Source organism: Podarcis gaigeae (genome assembly GCF_964106915.1).
Source record: "Podarcis gaigeae genome assembly, chromosome: 5".
NCBI classification, from domain to species: Eukaryota; Metazoa; Chordata; class Lepidosauria; order Squamata; family Lacertidae; genus Podarcis; species Podarcis gaigeae.
The window spans coordinates 58,594,082-58,614,071 of record NC_139681.1 but is presented as its reverse complement, the minus strand read 5'-3'; the positions used below and the strand labels follow the sequence as shown (position 1 = coordinate 58,614,071).

Genomic DNA, 19,990 nt, shown 5'->3' with positions numbered 1-19,990 from the left:
TGAATTAGTGATTCTAGATTAGTTAGCACAAATCTATCTGCAGTGGGGTCTTCCTTATTCTGAGCCATGACCCCTGTCTGAGACAGCTGTAGCTTTTCATCTCTGCTAATTCCGCTTGGATTTTCCTCCATTCCTTCCACCTGATGCTGGTTCAGACTCTTTAGAGACAGGATATGTTTAGCGCTAATGAGGGAGACTAAGATGGGGCTTGTGGTGGAGAATTTCGACAGATCTATATGGAGCACTTGAATAAATTTTGTAATGGTTAATTTATAGCTGTCTTTGCCATCAATTTAGCTGCCTCTGAGACTGTGGAGTTGCCAGGTCTTAAGTGGAGTGGCAGAAGCCAGAAGACAAATATTTTAACTGCCTATAATGACCTAATCTTAGGAGGGAGGGGGTATGTACCACAAAACATGAAAGTGGATGTGCCTATTTTTAAACTTATGTGTGATCTAAGCAGTACTATTTTTCGGGGGGTGGGGGTGCCAGAACTCAACACGAATGTCTCCCTTGTTCTTTTATAATGGCAATGGTGCTCACCTGAGAGGTGCCAGAACTGAGTTCAGGTGAGTTCTACCACCTCTTTTCTCCTAGGATGCTTGCATACAGAATAGCCTCCTTGCACCCATATTTAGGGGGGCAAGATGCAGATGAGGGCAGGGCACCTATACCTATATAAATAGTTGTGTGGAGGAGAGAATAACATGCAAACTGTACCTGTTGAAATTCTGTGCTCTGCATAACCATTAAAGGTGCAGGAACTGTGCCCTCATTTGCATCTTGGCCACCCTGCTCACCTTTGGTCTTGGTCTTTCAGTGCCCAGTTCTCCTCATCTGTAGGAGCCAATACTGAAGCCAAGCCAGCAATATGTCAGACTTTAATAAAAATGGATGCTTTTAAATTCTAAACATTTAATTTTGGCAGCCAACCTCTTGCAAAGCTTTCAGAGCAATCTTGTTAATGTTTTAACCAAAGCAAAAACAAGCATATCTCAGCACTTCTGTCTGGCTCTCAGGATCGCCCCCCCCCCCCACATCCCCTACCTCCTGGCTTCTGCTCCTGGAGCTTGCTCAATGCTGCTGCTGCAGCGTGCTTTGCCTGGGAAGTCTTAATTTGCCAAATGGACATTTGCTCACAGCTTGCCCTTGGTTAAAGGGTGGATTGAAGTGGGGCGATTGAAATCTCATAGCCATTAACATTGTCTATGAAGTGAACGTTCATAAAGCAGTGAGGGGGAGACCCCTGCAATATCCTTCCATTTTGAGCAGAATCTAAACTAAGAAAAGGATAAATTAGAGATGTTTTCAGTGGGCATATATAAATAGTTGCAAGCCAAGGAACTCTTGCTCTCAATTTTTAAAAAAACTGCTATACACAAAGAGCATCCTAGAAACACTGTCCATGCTCGTTAGGGATTGTGCTGGTGATTTCACCCTCATATTACCTATATATTGGGCAGCCAATGAGATAATGATGTTCTACCACATGCTTCATATCTCTCTCTCTCTCACACCCACACGCACACCCACACACTGACCACTCAAGTGCTCCCATTCCATCAGCTCCAGTGGCTCAGGCAGTAATGACTCTGCTACTTCCAGTCCCCAGGTATCTCCACAGGCAGTTCTAATCTTGTACTCCTCACAAGCACTATTTCTGAGCACAGTACAAAAAGGAAAGTCCATGCAAAATAAGACATTTCAGCACTTTTCATAGAACCTCAGACCATGTCTAGCCAACCGGTACAGAAAACTACCTCCAAGCAGCCTTGCAGCTGCTGAATGACCAGAAGGCAGATTTTGCTGCATTTCCCCAAGATAAATTTCTGTCCCTAGCACCAGCATTTGTTTTAGTGTTCTGACAGCCCCTGGACTGCAAAGCGAAGTGGCCCAGAGGCACTATATGGTCCATTAATAGAACACCTAACAATGGCAACTTTCACCCATTTAAATCTGAAACGGCTCAATCACTGCATGAGAACTTAATATTTGCCAATTTTTCATCCTGGCAGGAATTGAATCTCTGTGGGCATCTGTTGATCATTCAGAAGCAGACTCTATAAATGTTTCCAATACAGAAGGCTTCCAGTTCTCTCTTTGCAGCCCTGAGGGAGTTTGTGAATGTTTTTCTAAAGGTTATGGCACACTTTCTCTAGCAAGAATTGAGTCTTTCCCAACCCAAATTATATTATTCTGGTCTTGTCCATGGGGTGGACAGAGAATAAAGGGATGTTCAAGCCTGTCTTAACCTGCCTCATGGACTAACTGCATCTAGAGAGCTCTCTTCCTCTGTTGCAGTGATGAGAAATGCTGAATTCATGATGAAATTGGGTTATTGATGTTAACATCCAGATTTAGGTCACTGATGAGGACTTTAGGCAAATGTGGATCTTATAGTCTGTCAACCAGTAGGGGATGATTGTCTCACAAGAGTAATTGGTCCAGATTCCACACAGTTGTTTTCAGGGCTCCTCTTGCCTTCCGGCTTGAGACTGCAGTGCAAACACACCTACAGAGTTAGTTAATGAGGGATATTTGTGTATCGCCATTTTGGGGTCTGTTCCCAGTCAGATGCAGACAACCACAGACTGTCTTCCTCAGTCTGAGTATTTTTGTGTGTGATGAAGCATCCTGGATTTAGGAGCCAGGAAAGAATTCTCACTCAAGTTCCTCAAAGCAGAGATAGGGATGATGGGTGAAGTGTGAATCCGAGAACTAAACTGGTGCAAACAGTACTTGGTATAAAAATAAGTAAAGGCGCAGCACAAATACCTAGGAAAAGAAGATGTCCTCAACCTTAGCTGCTATTCCTGCACGCAGCAGGAGGAAGGTTATTCCCAGGGGTTGTAGGGTGGGTAATTTCTCCCACCTATGTTAAAAAAGAGCAAGAGAAAGAGAACCTGTATGAACCAGTGGCGCCTGGCTTGTTCTTTTTGGATGTCTGAATTTACCAGTTTCCAGCTTAGATATTCTGAGTCCAGCAGGATCTCATAATGTTTGTTTTACATTGGTGTGCATCTTAGTGCACTTGGGCATAATACTCTTCTGTTTTTTATATATATAGTTTTAACTTGTTAGGACTAAAGAGCTTTCTTCCAGGCTATATGGGCTTAGTATAGGAGCTAGAAGGAAGCTCCTTCTCCCCCTGGATAAGCCCAACAATAAACACTGCCTGACCCCAGAATCCCTGAGAATTAAAGTCAGTGGGGAATACTTCAAGTTTAGTGGAAGAAGGGGTATATGACCCTTGTGCCAAAAATCAGCTAGTTGATTATTTTCACAAGGAATTCCCAACATTATCCTGCCTTCGGCTGCATGGTTTCTGCCACTGGTTTCTGCCAAGCAATGGATCTGCAACTCCCATCCTGCAAACTACTTGGGAAAGAAGCATTCTCTCCCAACCCTAAGAGAGCAGGTCCCTTTCCCATTTATTGCAGCCAGCTGCTATCAACTCGAATCTGCCTTCTCCCTAGCTGCCTTTTATCGCCTCAATTAACATTTCCTTTATGGCAGCTTGTGAGTGTGGGTAACTGTTCAATAGCCTTCTCCCAAGGCACACTATCCAGACTGCATATGCTCTGACGGAAGCTTACCTGGCATTCTGTCCTCATTACAGCCATTTCACACCCCATAAGTCACCATAGGGCACTAATGTGGCACATTCACGCTGGAGAGGGCTCTCCTACAGTAACATGTCTTGCTGTAAAATGTGTGTGCGCACGCACTGTGCTACAGCACAATAGCATTTCCAAGTGTTCTGGCTCTGGTTGGGCAGTTTATAAGCTATCCCAAATGGTTGCTTACTATCTTGCGAGAAGCTTATTACCACACCACGGCTATATGGGAAAGCCTGCTGATCCATATCAAATGCATTCCACAAATGAGTACCTTAGGAAAACCACCACCAATCTTGCCTAGTTGTCAGGGACTTCTGCCCAGATGGCTTTGAGTTCAGTATTAGAAGGGTATAATCCCTGATGACAGCCATTACCTTGTTTCTCTGTCATTGGAGCTGGTTCTCCCCAGTGTTCCTGTCCCAAGTCCTCATACACAAATGTTGAGGTGGCATGTCTGTGAATGGAGCAAAGCTGCACCACTTCAGATTGTACCACTCCATGACTGATGGGTGGGCAGGGAGAGGGTTTGGCTAGAGCTGACAGCAAGGAATAAGAGCAATTGCCACGATTCATCTGGCTTGGATAGTTCTAGTGATCAGTGGGCCCTGGCAGCTGACCTGGGTTACATATTTAATATACATTGTGTACTTGTTCAGGGAAATGAGAATAGATAGGGTAGAGGTCATCAGCAATGCTCATGTTCAATGGCTAATCCTCAATATAGGATAGGGAACCTGTGGCCCTCCAGATATTGTTGGATTACAACCTGACATCCTTGAGCATTGGCCATGCTGGCTGGTGATGATGGGAGTTGGAGTCCAACAACGCCTAGAAGACCACAGGTTCTCCATCCTTGCCTTACAAGTTCCTTCTCAAGTAGTTGCTTTTTAGGGTGAATTTTGCATCAAGGCCAGAGCTAGACTTCCTTCTTTAGGGGCGAGGAGGCTGTGGGAAGTTTATACCTGTGCATGGGGGAGAGAACATGATCGATACTGAGGACTATTTTGTTGAGTCAATTGCTGGCTCTTGAATCCTATATCTAGAATGGAGTGTAGATGCCTAGCAAATATTTAGACTGGCAGCAGGGCAAGATCTTAAACCTGCCGTGATCAAGCAAGTCATGTGACATGAAAGGAAGGAATGTCCCATGTAAACTATTAAAGGCCCATCTGATTCCAGTTGTACAGCATGACAAATAATTATATATGAAATTTCTATGCCCTGCAGAAAAATTTTAGCCCTTTGATCTAAGCAGAGCATCTCGCCTGCATCAAAGGAACAGAGCACTTTGTCCTAGGGTACTGTGAGCCAACCCAGTTTCAACAGTGTTTGCGTCTAAGGTTTTGCTTCTGTGTTGTTGAGGTGTGCCAAAAGCACATGGGACCTGTTCCGTTTTTCAAAGTGGATAGGGAGTCTGAGCACTGTCTTCTGGCGGAGGTCTCTCTTTCTAACAACAACAACAACTTCTACCCCGCCCATCTGGCTGGGTTTCACCAGCCACTCTTAGACCTTATCTGTTTTTGTTTATTGTGTGCTTGCTTTGCCTTTGCTGGTTTTGGAGCCAGCTGTAGCACTTGGGGTCGGCCAAGTGGTGTATAGCTAAACCATATGGTGTGAAAACATGGATAACATGATACCCTTCAACACAGTGACTTGCTGCCCTGCCTTGTCTGCAGGAAAACACACCCACACATAAAGCAGCACTTGGTACATAAGGACCATGATGTATGGTGGGCCTCTAGCATGGAGATCCATCTGGGGTCAGCCTGGCACTTTTGCAGTTTTGTATTCACATTTCCTGCCTTAAAGCACCCTGTTGTCTAGCTGCAAGCTGCCATGTGGCATAACACATTTCACCGTGTTGGCATAAAACAAGACTGCCAGCCTTAGCTCAGAACTCTGTGTGTCCCTGATTCACAGGTGGCCAGTTCCTCAAAGGGGGTGTGCAGGATTACACTTCTCAACATGGCATCAATGTAGAGCCATGTTCCCTCTCCCTGCAGCCCCAGCCTTTGGCTCTTGTTGAACTATTAGCTTCCAGCAAAGCATTTTTCACACTTCTGGTTAGCAAGCTGCATTGATACACCTTTTGTGGGGTTGGGAAGCGGCACAGCATGGGGGGGGGCTCATTTGACTCTTGTCTCCATAGGGAAGATGATTTCTGTTGCTTCTGTTGATGTGCATTCTATATCTATGCATATTTACACACATTGGCCCCACTAAGTTCAGTGGGACTTACTCCCTAGTAAATGTACATAGTGGTGTTGTGGGGATTCTTTTGTGCACACCCCCCTTTTTGCAGAGCATGCATATGCAACGTTGGGAAAATCATTGCTTTAGACTAGAGAATTAATTCAGGCGCTCCGTTTTGTTGATAAAAATGTGCCCTGTCTCAAATGGTTTACACTGGTCTCTCAGTCTTAGAGAATAATTCAAGCCCAGGCCATTCTAGAGACAAAGACAAATGCATTTCCCACCCTACCTTGCTAATCATTCTGGGCAGAGTTGTGCCACCTCAGGCCTTCGATTCATTTCCCTTAAACGCTTCCCTTCCTTTCTGATCTACCTAGTTGCTGATGAAGTGCAGTCTGGTTCAGGCTCCTTCTCCTTTGCCCCTCTCGGACTAATTGAATTAAGCGGATGGGAAGTGAATCCAATTGACTAGATTAAATGAGCTGGGCACAGATCTGGGAAGAAATCGGGGCCTTGGAAGCGGAGCAAAGGAGCGCTTCCTCTGGCCACAGCTCTTCCGCTGCCCCATGAACTGCACCCCCCTAGGTGCCATCACTTCACCACCCGTTGCCCTTTGCTTAACCTCTCATCCCTGGTCTTCCAGCAGCCCCTGCTGGGAAAGTGCAATGGCTCCCCCCCCCCCCGTCTCCTCAGACATTTTCCCCCTCACTCTCTTCGGTTGCACAGAGCCTCCTTACTCTCCTAGGTAATTAGTGGTTAATTAGCCAAGCTGTCTGACTTCGGCATAGCCCCCTCCACTCACCCTTCCCTCACGCTGGGCCTCAGGGCTGTGAGTGTGTAATGAACTGCAGGCTGGGGAAGGCCCCGGCCACATTTGCTCATTTAATTTCTGCTGCATCAGCTTACAAGTGCATTGGCTTTGAGGCTCTTGCTGTGCTGGAGGGGGCCTGGGACCTCCAAGCTGTTAGGTTTAAGTTGCGCTCTGGGAAAGCCAACGCTCTGGTGACAAGCACCAGCTGGGGCTGGAGGAGGCTGGAGAGCACTGTCCTCTTCAATGCCAGCATTCCCAGACTGGCTTCCTCTCCCCGCTCCCCCACTCCCACCAAGAAGAACTGTCCCTAGATACTTCCATACATCTGCTGCTAGTGGAGGGAAGAGCATGTTTGTGAGGATGAAACACAGTCTTCATTTCCCTCTTTCCCTTTTGAAAGTGAGTGGAGACGGGATGCAAACGCCTCTAGAAATAAAGACATCTGAAATGGAAAGTTTTGCCTTTTTACACTTGACATTCCTATCTGGTCCATGTTTAGGATCTCCCAAGGTTTGGGGGACATTTTTATCAGCTGCTTTGAAGACTGAGTGTGTGTGTGCGCTCTGGGCCCCCATACACTCTGGGTTGTTTAAATCCATCTCATGATGTAATTTCCCCCACACCCTGCCCCAAACTATTTTAAAAGTCAGGAACACCATCTGCACCTTTTCCTTCCCCCGCCCCAATGCCTCACTACTTATGGAGATAATAACAGTGGGGGGGGGGGAAGGATTTACATAAGGGAAAGGACTAAAACCCTGTCCAGAGTAGCCACATGAGGGTGCTTATTTAGTTTTCTCCTTCTCCTTAACACATACTGTAATCCTAATCCCAGATCTCCCACATGCCAAAGTTACACAAGAACAGCCCTATACTACCCAGCTCCCTTGCTGATTTGGAAACTCAAAACATTTGCTATCACCATCTTGCCACATTTTAAATCCCCGATAGGCTGCAATATTTGCCAGCAAACATGGAGTTTCTGTCCATGAAACTGACAAGTAATCTATACACTGCCATTCATACTTAGCAGTTTTTAAAACTCACCTATCCAGCCTTAAAGATTATTATACCAAGTAATATAGAAGCAGAGGACAGGAAATGAACCTCCATTCTTGAAATGCTTCCTGAATTGCGGAGGTGGCTGTGGCCTTCCTTGCAGAATGGGATGCCAATCTTGTTCATAGGTAGCAAGGCTTTAGGTTAAAATCAAACCGGGTATTATTATTGTTTATTAAATATGTGTACTGCTCTTTATCTGAAGATCACAGGGCAGTTTACAATATAAAACACAACAATATTCCCCACATTAAAAAAAGGAAAAATTAATTATGGTAAAATCAAAAAGGAACATCAACTGTCCAGGATTTAGATCATGGTGATTTAATATCCTGTGCTTGACTTTTCCTACATAGTTAAGCCATAAGAATGGAAATCTGCAATTAGCTAAAGGTGTGCTTAATAATGGTGATCAATGCTCTGTCTTTGCTTAATGAGCTGTTAAATTGCATCCCTGAGATAGATCACTAAGACCAGCCTGCCATTGTAGCTGGGAGGTGAGGTGTTGTGTTGCAATGGGGAGGGCATAGTGCTCTCATTCTAACACAGATACAACACCAGGCTTTCCTCCTAGCAGGACTGAAAGGACTTGATATCAGTGTTCTTCATTTGCCCTCTTGATTTACAAAGTCCCAGCGTTTTGGTCCTGAAGGGTTACTATGAATATGGTCTCATAAGTTTCCCACTAGCCTCAAACACTGCAGTGAGACTGTATCTCCTGCTGCCATCCCCCACAGCCTGCTTTTATATCCAGGTGATTTTAAAGGCCTTCTAAGTGCACAACAAGCAACCCAATTGCTTTCTAGTTCAGGTTGATTCAGCCTTCCAGCTGCAAGCTTTGAACATAATGCTCTTGTAAAATATGCTGGTCTATGATTGAGGTGTATGTGATGGATTTGTTATCTGATCTGTACCAGCATTTGAATAAGCACTCTTTCACAGCTGCTTTTGTTTTAATACAGCCAAACAACAGCAACAAGTGATGGAAGATGTATATAACTGCATGCTGTATCTATTTTGGCTAGGTTTGCTAATACATCAAGGCTGTTGGAGTCCATTCTTTTTGTGTCTAAGCCTTTGTGAAATGCTCCAGGCCAGAGTAAATCAAGTAGCCACTGGAGGTTTAGCATTGAGGTGAAAGCTATTTCAGACAATGCAGGTATGACTCAAAGCAGCTTTACGTCCTGCAAAGAAGTCACTAAACAGGAATGATTCTGTCATCTTAAAAAATGGTCTTTATTTCTTAAATTCAAATGTATGCATGGTAAACTCCCTTCTATTGATCTTGTAACAAACTGAAAGAAATGCAGAGAGGAAGAGTTGGTTTTGCGCACAGAGCAATTAACAACCAGAACAAGTAAAAACTACCATCTCCAACAAACCAAATGGAAGGTGTACGCAAATGGGTATGTGCTTTTTTTTGGTGGCAGGAAGAATGAATTATTCCTGGGGGGCCAGTTCACACATGCATGAACATCACTTGATGACATGCAACTGACAAGTCTTGTCTATACATGCAGCAGAGTGAGCTGCTTGAGTTCTGAGGTTACATAATGGATTTTACCACTTCCAACTAGGGCTGAGGAAGGAAACCACTTTGATGTTCAAAAGAAATAAATCCCTGCAAATAGAAAGTATGAAGCAGGCTGCACCAAAAGCTTTATTCCTGCCATGTTACATGTATGTATGTGTTTGTCTATATGTCTTCATTGTTTATATGGATGTGTGTGGGGTTTTGCCTAGGGGAGACCTGAAATTGCACCCCCACCACCACCACACCCACAGTATGAAATGGTACAGTCTGTCACTGTCACAGGATTCCAGTTCTAAATATATGAACCTACTCTATTGAAAAGTATTAAGTTTTTAGATGATATCAGGTGCTTGATCTGTGGTGGCTTTTGCAGAAGTTTGTAACCTCTGAGAAGGTGCTCCCAGACAGTCTCTCTCTAAGGTATTTCCTTTCAAGAGGCACTCGACTCTGGTTTTAACTACATCCTTGATTCACCAGAAGAGCACAAAGTCTAATTCCTGAGGTCCCACAACTGGTTCAGAGAGAATGTCTGAGAAGCAGCTCTTGAGAAGCACTGAGCTCCTGTTTCCACTTTAGCACCCACGATTCTTCTCCAAAAGCCATGGTGGCACCTTAGCAGATGAAGAGGCTGCATCCATGAGAGTTGCTCATGCCACAGAAAGTTGAGTGTTGTATCTAGTAATCAAATTGTGCTGTTTTTTGTTTTACTTCTGTGCTCTATAATTTACTTTTCTCATCTCACATGTATACTGCCCATCTCATATCTGCTGCAGACTTGCCTATACACCTCATGCCCCATTAAATCAATATGGTTCTAGTCTATAGGGTGCCAGAACACTTTTGGCCTTCCTTCTGCTCACAGAGCTGCTTTCTGGGAAGTTCTATGAGGTATACTTATAGTTACCTATGTAGAGCCTGCCTGGCATCTCCCTGAGCCAGGGAGCAATTACCCAAAAAGCTTTGATTAACTCTTATTTGACAGCAATTGAGAAAAATAACCTTGGCCAGAAGAGTTTTTGGCACTGATTATTTAACCTGACATCATGTGTCCTGTTGGCAGACCCTGAGAGGCGATATCCATCTGGAACCACTTACGTTATTCATTGTTTCTTACATTTGTTTTTAATTTGCCCTTATTTGACTCTGGCTGTGACCACCTAGCTGACTGCAGTATACACACTCCATCCCTTTTTCCTGGGCTCAGGTTTTACACTCTGCTTACAAACCAACCAACCAACCAAACGATGGAAGACAACAGAGGATGGCAGTCATCTCTTCCCCTCACAGTCCATAAATCAACCCCTCCCGCAGAGCCCCAGGCCAACAGCCAGCTGCTCAATCCCAAGATTTCCCCCAGCTTTTGAGGGCTGAACAGAATGGGACTATAATATCTCCTCCAGCAAGTGGTGGCTAGAGAGAAGCTTTTCCTCCCTCTTTCATAATACATGAGCCCCAGAATCACCTAATGAAACTGAATGGTAGACCATTCAAGACAGACAAGAGGACTACAAGACTCTGGTTACAGCCGCCAATTTGTATAGCTTTAACATGAGATTAGATAAATTCATGGTGGACAGGGCTATCAATGGCTGAGAGTCACAATGGTTGTCTAATACCTCCAGGATGAGAGGCAACATGGAGACGGAGAGAGCTACTGCCCTTGTGTCCTGCTTGTGGACATCTGGTTGACTGCCGTGTGGAAACAGCACACGGGACTAGATAAGCTTTTGGGTTGATCTAACAAGGCTACTCATGTTCTTATGGACTCCGGGATCAACACAGGTTGTTTATAAGGTGCAGTTCTGTCCTCTGTGACCAGTCTGGGCTGCATTGATAGGATGGAAATTATATTCTATTGGAGATGATAAAATTCTATGATTGTATGGAAACAACTTGGGTCAATAATAATAACAGTAGCATTGGCAGAATATTTCACTGTCTGCAAAGCGTTTCACATATATGTAGACCTTTTAGAAGAAGAAAACCCCCCAAAAGTGAGTGGTTTTATCCTCAAATTGCAGTGGGGGATTAAGGCTGAGAGCCAAACTTGATGTGACATTATTTTGCCATGGGCTTTAAAAAAAATAAAAATAGCTGGTGTGGAGGAGGGAGGCTTCAAGCTTTTGCCCCCACCCTGGACCCAATCTGAATGGAATGATTCCACACCTGCTATCCGCAATGACAGGAAAGCTCTCACTGGGAACAAGAACCTGTGGTTTTGAGTTCAGTGCCAGGACTCAGCACCAGTCCCCTGAATATATGCAGAGTTTAATTTCAGCCAGGTGTCACAAAGGTTTAAAATCTGGAAGCTGTCTTCAATGCCTGCGAATCTGCCTTCATTATGTAATACTCTGTGTCTAACTAGAACGAGTTCCAAGTTTATTAAAGAGAAGGTGGGAAGCGTAAGAGAAAATGAAACAAGCTGCACAATACACAAAAGTAAAATGCACCTACAAGTCTAATATTAGACAGGCAGGAGCTTAACTTCCAGCACTGTAACTCCTAAGGGGCCACAGCAGCATATTAGAAATTCAAACTAAGTAAAGCAATGTAGTTCACTCTTTTAAAAAAAAAGCTCTGCAGAAAAGTGGGAAACCACTTAGATCTTACAACTCATGAACAAATCAAAAGAGGGAGGGAAGATAAATTTCAACATTTTTGGCCATGGCCAGAGCAGGATGCTGAACTAGAGCAGCCACTGGTCCGATCCAGCAGGCTCTCCTTATGTTCTTAAAAGTAACTGGCACATATATATTTTTGGAACTCTCTATGGACTGAGTAGAAAACAGGATTTCTCTTTGCACTATGTACCCCACTGTACCATCATCACATTAGAGATCTTGGTGTGCTGGTAATTGGTAGCTGGCAACCTCCCCACACTATTCTATTCACATTAGCTGAAAGATGGGCTGTGGATTGGACTCTGGCAGAGATTCCCTCTTTGTTTGACACCTTTCAAGAGAAATACCACAGGCTATTTGATAGACTATCAAAGGAAATTGTTCCTCTTTGTAACAGCTAAAAAGCCAGGCTAGATAAAGTGTACATTTTGGCATTTTTTTAAAAAACAATTGTGGTGGGATAGAGAGAGAATGTCATTCTGGAGATAGGAGTACTGTACTGTACTGTACTATAAAAAAGAGAAAAACAGCTATTGTATCAGATTTGGGAATTTGGTGAGGTATAGTTACAGTATAAGGGATGTGGGTGGCGCTGTGGGTTAAACCACAGAGCCGAGGACTTGCCGATCAGAAGGTTGGCGGTTCGAATCCCCGCGACGGGGTGAGCTCCCGTTGCTCGGTCCCTGCTCCTGCCAACCTAGCAGTTCGAAAGCACGTCAAAGTGCAAGTAGATAAATAAGTACCGCTCTAGCGGGAAGGTAAACGGCGTTTCTGCGTGCTGCTCTGGTTCGCCAGAAGCGGCTTAGTCATGCTAGCCACATGATCCGGAAGCTGTATGCCGGCTCCCTCGGCCAATAAAGTGAGATAAGCGCCACAACCCCAGAGTCGGCCACGACTGGACCTAATGGTCAGGGATCCCTTTACCTTAACTTTAGTTACAGTATATCCTTGCCCTTGAATCACTTGAATCTACCTGGGCAGTTATCTTTCTACAAAGGCTGACATTGATGCAGAAATCCAGCATCGCCTGAGCTCTGCGAGTGCGGCTTTCTCCCTGTTGAAGTGCAGAGTGTTTGAGGACCGGGACATTTGTAGGGAAACCAAAATGCTTGTTTACAAAGCTACTGTACCCTTGAACCATGGAACACTGCTAAGATGCAAGCCTTTAAAGTAAAAAGTGAAATATATATTGAAAGTGCATTTAGTCATAGGTTAGAATTTGTGTTTTTATATTATTTCAAACCAGTATTGATTCCTTCATCCTTACCAACTCCATACATTTTTTAAATAAACCAAATTGGATTTGGTATGGGCTCTATGATCCTAATGAATCTTTACCACTTCTGACAGATCTCCTAAAGGTGTGGGCTCAGCATGTGCTCTTTGCTGCAGGGGGAAATTGGCAGGGCTAGTAGCATCCCTAGAAGAGAAAAGGCAGCCTTCTGCCTTCCAAATAAAATGGAAGCTTTTGTTGAGCTCCCATACGTCTGGGTTTCCCTGGACATTACTGGGATTTCAAAGGCAGAATTGACATGGGGGGGGGGATTTCCCAAAGGCAGCACTTTGGATCTTTGGCAAGTCAATTGAAAAGAAATAATCTTTTTTTTTTTGGTGTTATAAAATAATAAATAAAAAATGGCTAAACAACCTTGGGGTTTGTGTAAAAAAAATCCCAACAAGTTCAGTGGTTTTATTTAAAAATAAACCAGCTCAACAACATTCAGGATATCCTGGTTTTTAGTTTTTGATATATGGCAAGCCTAGCTTTTGCCATTTTTGCATACGGCAACTTGCACCAAGGGGACATGAACCACAGCCTCTCTTGATTTGCCCTGGTACTTCAGGGCAAAGGAATCTGTCTTGCTGTGAGTGTTCCCTTTCTTGTGCCAGTGGGATTAGCTCAATGGCTTATTGATCAGTTTTCCCCCTTCTTGGCTGCAAGGTTCTCCAAGAGAAGGGCAGCTGCTTTGTCCCTAGTGTGCAGCCCTGTTACGGAACAGTCATGGACACCCTCTGAGCCTATATATCTATATCTATATCTATCTATCTACTTACAATACCTTCGGAGTTCTCACCATGTCAGTGACGGCCACTCTATTCTGACATGCCCTCTCCCTCTGGTCTTGTGGTGCCTTCCAAATAACTCTGCTGAAGTCCTTGGTTCAAACTGACGCACTCCTACCACGTCACTGATTCCCCCTGTGAGCACAGGCAAGAGCCTTTTCTTGTCCCCCTCTTGCTTCAACTTTGCAAACAAGTTGAATCAGAGTCAGATTGCCTCCCCATTTCTCTCTCTTTCTCTTCAGCAATTAATTTGTGGAAGGAGCTGCATCATTTTCTCCCACTGCCTCCTAAGCGAAATGTGTGTCTCATTTGCTGTGGGAATGCTGAACGCTGTATTCGGTATTTAGAGCACGAGCAAGGAAAACCTCAAATTAATAACCCTCCCACTCACCATCGGAGTGAATGGGGGTGGAGGAGAGGGAGAAGGGAGGGCTGCATGCAAGCAGGAGAAATGATTAGAAAGAGATTTTCTATCAAGGCAAGAGCTCAAGAAGAGGGGGAAGGAAAGCAGGAGAAGGGCACTGGGGGCCACAAGAGCAAGAGGTGATCTCCTTCCAGGCTCCTGGGTCTGTGTGTGGGTACCACCTGCTCTGCAACATAGGGGGCTGGAGGAGGTGTTACTGCTCTTCAGAGGACAACCTGCAGTCAAGGTAGCCTAAGCCACCCAGGCTTTTTGAACGAGAAAATGTGGAATAGCCAGCGGTCTTCCTTTGATTGGTCCTAGGGGTGTGAGAATACTAGGCATATGTCTCCTTTGCCTTGAACATGGCGAGAAAGGTGCCAAGATAGTGTTTTCTCCAGAGACTCTATATGCAAGAAAGTTCCAGGGAAAGGGAATGGGGAGGAGTAGGACAGAGAGCACTTGCCAAGGCCAGTAAAACTCTCATGGGGAGAGACACCTCTAGGAGCATAAAGGACCTAGAAGCAGCAGCAATGGATTGCCCTTCCTGCAGACTCTGGGCCCTTGTAAGACCATCTTACCTGGGCTGCCCTTTGGGGCTTGGGGTTAAGTCAGGGAAGGATAGGGAAATCAGCTGGTTTTGAGAAAGTGTTCTGTCAGAGCAAGCTTCTCATCCCCATGTGCAAGTCTGGAGGTTCTCCTGACCTCCCTGAGCCAATTTTGGGGAGTAGGTAGCCCCACTACACTAGTAGTCCTTCTATGGGCATGGGCTTCCACTAGCAAAACTGGTTACTGAATTCTGCCATTATGAATCCTTTTTGGGGTGAGGCAATTTGGTACCTTTGCTTCTATCTGCAATTGCCTGGGAAATTCCAGTGCGGACTTTTTCTTTAAAGTGAATCATTGGAGACTGGAACTCTCAAGCAAGATGAATTGGAGTTCAAATATTAATCACAGGAAATAAATACTATAATCCCGATTGATCTGTTCATTTGATAAATGGCACTCACCTCAGTCTCCCATGTGTGCGCCCTCCAGACAGACTGCTGTCAATCTGGTGTCAGCTGCTCTCTGTGTGACACTCCATCTATCAGATGAAATTAACAATGACATTTCTCAAGTTTTCCCTAGTCAGTTTCTCTTTCCCTCTCCCCCTCCCTGCCCCCCCCCCCGTGTTTGCCTTCTCTCTCTGCACGGGGAAGGCAGCACCCTTCACAGAAAGCTTACTTTTAAAAAAGCGGGGGAGGATGCTGATAATTTGAGATCCAGGCATTTCTAGAGGAGCTGTGATATGCACATACTCTGGCAACTCCCTTGCTACAGCAGGCTTAATGCAACTCTTGCACATTCACACATGTTCCCAATACCTTCTTTTTGCCGTTCTGTATTTGTGTTATACAGTCTTGCATTGTGGTGCCACTGAGGGCTCCTGTAACTTGCAGAGACCCCACTCCTATTAGGCAAAGGATATCTGGAGTTCCCTGAAAAACATAACTGAGACCTGAGGACCTGGCACTCTCTGCAAAAAGGCTGAGCAAAATTGCTTCCAGGCCCCTTTTCTACCCAGTCTCTTGGAGAAAACAGAACAGGAAGATGGTCCCATAAAGTTTACTGCTTGATCGAGCACATCAATGTGGCAGCTCTCTCCTCAACCAGGTTAGCAAAACTCTAATAATAAATGAAATAATCAGCTGTTCGTGAATGCCCCCCCCCCAAATCTGCATCCTTTCCCTGCAGATCAGCCCTGTCAATCAGCTTCCCACTTTCTCTGCCAGCTCACACTTGTGGTTCCTGCTTGGTACTAAGAAAAGGGCACTTTCTGAATTGCTTATGGACAGCAGCCCACAAGTCCCAAGGCTGGGGCTATCACTCTGTGCCCCTCTGGACTGTCAAGTGCAGGGCCAGAGGGCACCCCCCCCCCACAAAAAACCCCTTATCCCGGACCAAAGGTATTTCAAGCAGCCCATTTCCCTGATGAGCACAGGCTGCCCACATTCACTTGGAAGAATTTCAGGTGGCATTTGCTTCAGGGAAATGAATCTCCACATCCATCACAGGGCACAATGAGAACACGCCATCAGCTCCAGGTCTCCAAAGGTCTGTAGCTTTCTTATGCTCTTTGGGAAATAAAGCACCTCAGGAAGGGGAAAAGGAGAAACTCTAATTAGTCTTGTCCCCTTCCTTTTGATAGTGCTCAATAATTACGTGGAATGTTAGCTCCTCCAAATGGGTGTGGCTTGGGGGTATTTCACAAATCTTTAATAAAATGAATGAACTGTTTACTTCCTCTGCCCCAGCTCTGTGGGGAGATGTACAAACTCCAAATTCCTCTTGCAAAGAAAATGGGCAAGAACAGAGAAGGACATATTGACTGGAGCAGCCCATGTCATCCTGAGCCAGCTCTGCCAGTGCTGAATACAGGTATTGTAATTAAGGAAATTATTTGATGTCGGGGAGGCGAGGCAAAGGAGCAACAGCAGCCATGGAAGTACTGATGGGGGGGTATTATATAGAGGCGTGGCTCCCCCACGCCACCTGTTGGCCACCATGGAACAGTTCAGTTTCTCCACGGTGGTATCGTAGACTGGGTTAAGGCTGGAATCAATTTGGCTGGCGTTTTAGCAGTACAGCAGAGACCAGAATATGAGCAGTACTCATTAATTAAGATTAATGGTGTGGGTCGAGGAAAGTGAAGAAGATGCGTTATCTGCATTTCCAGGCTTCACAGAAAGATGCCCTCTTTTTTAAAAAAGCCAACATTTTCCTAGCATTTTTTGTTTTAAGAAAAACATGAGAATTACCGAAAGGAACAACCAAGAAGCCAAGAGTGAGATGGGCTATGTGGCAATCTAGCCAAGAAGCTGTTATTCGCATAAATCTCCTTTCCAACTTACTGGGATATGCCCTGCAACTTATTCCTGGACCACTGTGATGCATTTTCTTTTGTGGCAACCCTGGGCCAGTACAGTCCACCATCCCTTGCTGTAAACACGCTGTGGTCTCTATAAAGGTCCTCATTAGGCAAGTGGATGGGTACTGGACCAGGACAGGCTGCAATCCATCTAGAGTGCACTGCTGGAACGAAATACATCACCATGCTGTGATACCTCTGATCCAGCATCTGAAATCCATCCAGGGCAGGTGTTCTCTTAGCTTAGCTACTGGCCCTCTGACAGCTGCCCGCTGTCTGGCTATTGGGCCTCCTCAGTGAGGAACTTCCTTTAGTCAGCGCGACCCATATATCCCTACCACCAGCCTTTCTAGCTGGTCTTAGGACCTGCCACCGCTTCCTGGTAAGCTCCTGCGCTCTAAGAGGATGCAACAGGCAGAATTCAACCGGTGAAGCTCTCCCACCTTGGGCTTATTATTTTTTCATAATAACGGAGCCAGGTGTTTTTTTGGTTTTTTTTTTAAAGAGTGGTGGAAGTGGCAACCCCACCCCAAGGACTGGTTCCTTCTAAGACCTCGGAGTCCCACCTGCTCCTCTGAAAACCGCCTAGAGCGGATTGTAGTGGCGAGGGCCGTCGGCGAAGCGTCCGCACGTGCAGCGCTACGCAGCGTGCGATGGGCGCAAGGAGGCGCCTTCGGAATGGCGAAGTCTCAACGGTGGGCCCCATCCCCGGCCTCTGCGAGCGCGGGTGGATGGGCTTGATTTGCATAGTACCCGGCTGGAACTCTCCCCTTTTGCTCGCGGCTCCTCTGCTCCCGGATCTCCGCGCAAGGCCTGGTGGGCGGGTGCGCGCCTCGCCTGCCCCCGAAGGGGCGGCCTCCCTGTGCGCCCTCGCTCTGCAACTGTGGGAGGGCGTCGAGGAAGCGAGCTCGCGACGCCGGCGCGCGTATTTGTGTACCGGCGCACGTGTCTCCCGGCCTCCGGAGACACGTGTCTAACTGACCCCCCTCACACACTTTTTTTTTTCATTCCTCAGTTTCCCAGCCGGCGTGCACGGTAGAAAACCCTCCCCTCCCCTCCCGGGAAAGAGAGTGTTAGTTCCAGCGTGAAGCGCCACCCTCGGCGTGGGGCGGTAAAGAAGACGGGAAGGACCAGGCGCGGAGTCTCGCTCGCCTCAGGGGAGGCAATCTCCTTCTCCCTTAACCCGGTGTAGAAGCCCACCCGTGTGAACGGGAGGAAAGCGGCTGTGCGCAGAAGCTGGCGGGGGAGGTGGAGAAGGCAGTCGGAGGAGGAGGAGGGGAGAGAGCGGGCGCTCGCTTCTCCTGTTGCCGGGGAGCTGGACGCCGCTTGCCCCGGCCCCGCGCCCCGCCGGGAGGATCTGTCGAGGGCGCCGGGGGGAAGGAGGGAGGGAGGGGAGGGAGGAGCTGGATCCCGGGCGCCAGAGAGGAGGACAGCTAGGCGAGAGGAGGCGCGCAGTCGGTGCCCGTCCCGTCCCAGCGCCCCGGGGCGTCTCCGCTCCGCAAGATGCGCGGCAAGGACAGGAAAGAGAGCCTCTCCGACTCCCGCGACCTCGACGGTTCTTACGACCAACTAACCGGTGAGTTCCTCCCGGGCTGGCAGGGCGCTCGGCTCGGGGGCGCTGCGGGAAAGGGTAGCATCCCTCTAGCGGCAAACTACCTGGAGCAGGGTAGAGGTCCCGGGTCTAAAATGTTCCCTCTGAACTTCACACACGCATCAGTGTCCCTTTGTGCGCCCTCGCCATTCTCTTGGGCGACCTGCAGTCCCTGTGCAAACTTCCACTTAGCCAAAGTGGGCGCTTGCTCGATGTTGACTTCGTCCCTTGAAATCTGGCCCCGTGGCTTACCTAGGGGGCACCTGGAGCATGTTGGCTGGAAGTGTGTGTGTGTGTGTGTGTGTGTGTGTGTGTGTGTGAATGCTGGAGAAATGAGTCTTCTTTATTTAGCGTTGGGAGATGCACCTTGCTCCAGACAATTAGAACTATTTGCTGCCTGGATTAGGTGTGGTGCCCCCTTTGCAAAACCAAAGGGAATTCTTGATGAATAGTCTCTTCCGTGTCCAAGTCAAGGCAACCTGAGTGAACAGACCCACCTGAGAAAGGCAAGTGGGCATCTGGAAGATAACACAGAAGGGGGTAAAGCCACCAAGGTAAAGCATCAAGATGCATCTCAGGTGTGTCTGGCTTACTAAGGGAAGGCATGCCCCCTGGGGCCTTCCTGGTTACCCCACACCTGGAAAAGGGCCTAGTAGATAAGGAACCCCTTGCACTGGGGACTAGCAAAATCCCTCTAGAGGCCTGTAGCTCTCCTTGGTGCTGGTTTTGTCGAAGGCACTGGGTCCTCTGCTATAGCCGAGTAGTCCAATTTTCGCTGCGCCTGTTGCCCCTAAATGTCATTTAAGCAATTCAGTGCCTGCAAAATGGGCTCTTCACCCGCAGAGATGTGATGAAAGGAGATATTTTGAGCTGAGTAGGAATTCAAAGCCCACACAACTTTCCCATTTCTCCAGTGACTTTAACACGTCCATATGGATTTAAAATCAAAATCAAGTTAAAAATAGAGTGCCTCCCAGGCTGCAACCTTTGATTGCAGAGCCTGCTGGGGAGACGTAAGCATTGTGCTGCTAATTCTCTGCTGTCCAGGTAACAGCCTTGATTTCACAGTACCCTGTTCAGCAGGCAGATTTCCGTGTGCTCTTTTCATATGAAGGAAAGCGAGACACAGTTAGAAGCAGGAAATCTCTGCTTTCCAAAGTGAGCTCTGCTTCACAATTACTAGTGA

The 19,990-nt window shown here is 46.6% G+C and overlaps 1 protein-coding gene and 2 long non-coding RNA genes across 5 annotated transcripts in view; 1 reads left to right on the top strand and 2 right to left on the bottom strand.

The window, feature by feature from the left end:
* Positions 1-19,990, bottom strand: part of LOC310844224 — a 168,170-nt gene that overhangs the window by 41,760 nt on the left and 106,420 nt on the right. The window lies entirely within an intron of this gene.
* On the bottom strand, positions 8,904-18,932 carry LOC310844226. The gene is made up of 4 exons (XR_014564014.1): positions 18,870-18,932; positions 16,302-16,437; positions 15,313-15,389; positions 8,904-9,662 (listed from the first exon to the last, which is right to left on the bottom strand). It is a non-coding gene; the product is annotated as an uncharacterized lncRNA (long non-coding RNA).
* Positions 17,778-19,990, top strand: part of KCNIP2 (potassium voltage-gated channel interacting protein 2) — a 105,324-nt gene continuing 103,111 nt past the window's right edge. The window contains exon 1 of one of the 3 annotated variants that reach the window (XM_083738053.1): positions 17,778-18,789. In XM_083738053.1, the coding sequence (XP_083594179.1) occupies positions 18,717-18,789 (73 nt within the window). In that variant the 5' untranslated portion in view covers positions 17,778-18,716. The remainder of the gene's footprint in view (positions 18,790-19,990) is intronic. The other 2 variants (XM_083738054.1, XM_083738057.1) reach the window with 2 other exon arrangements.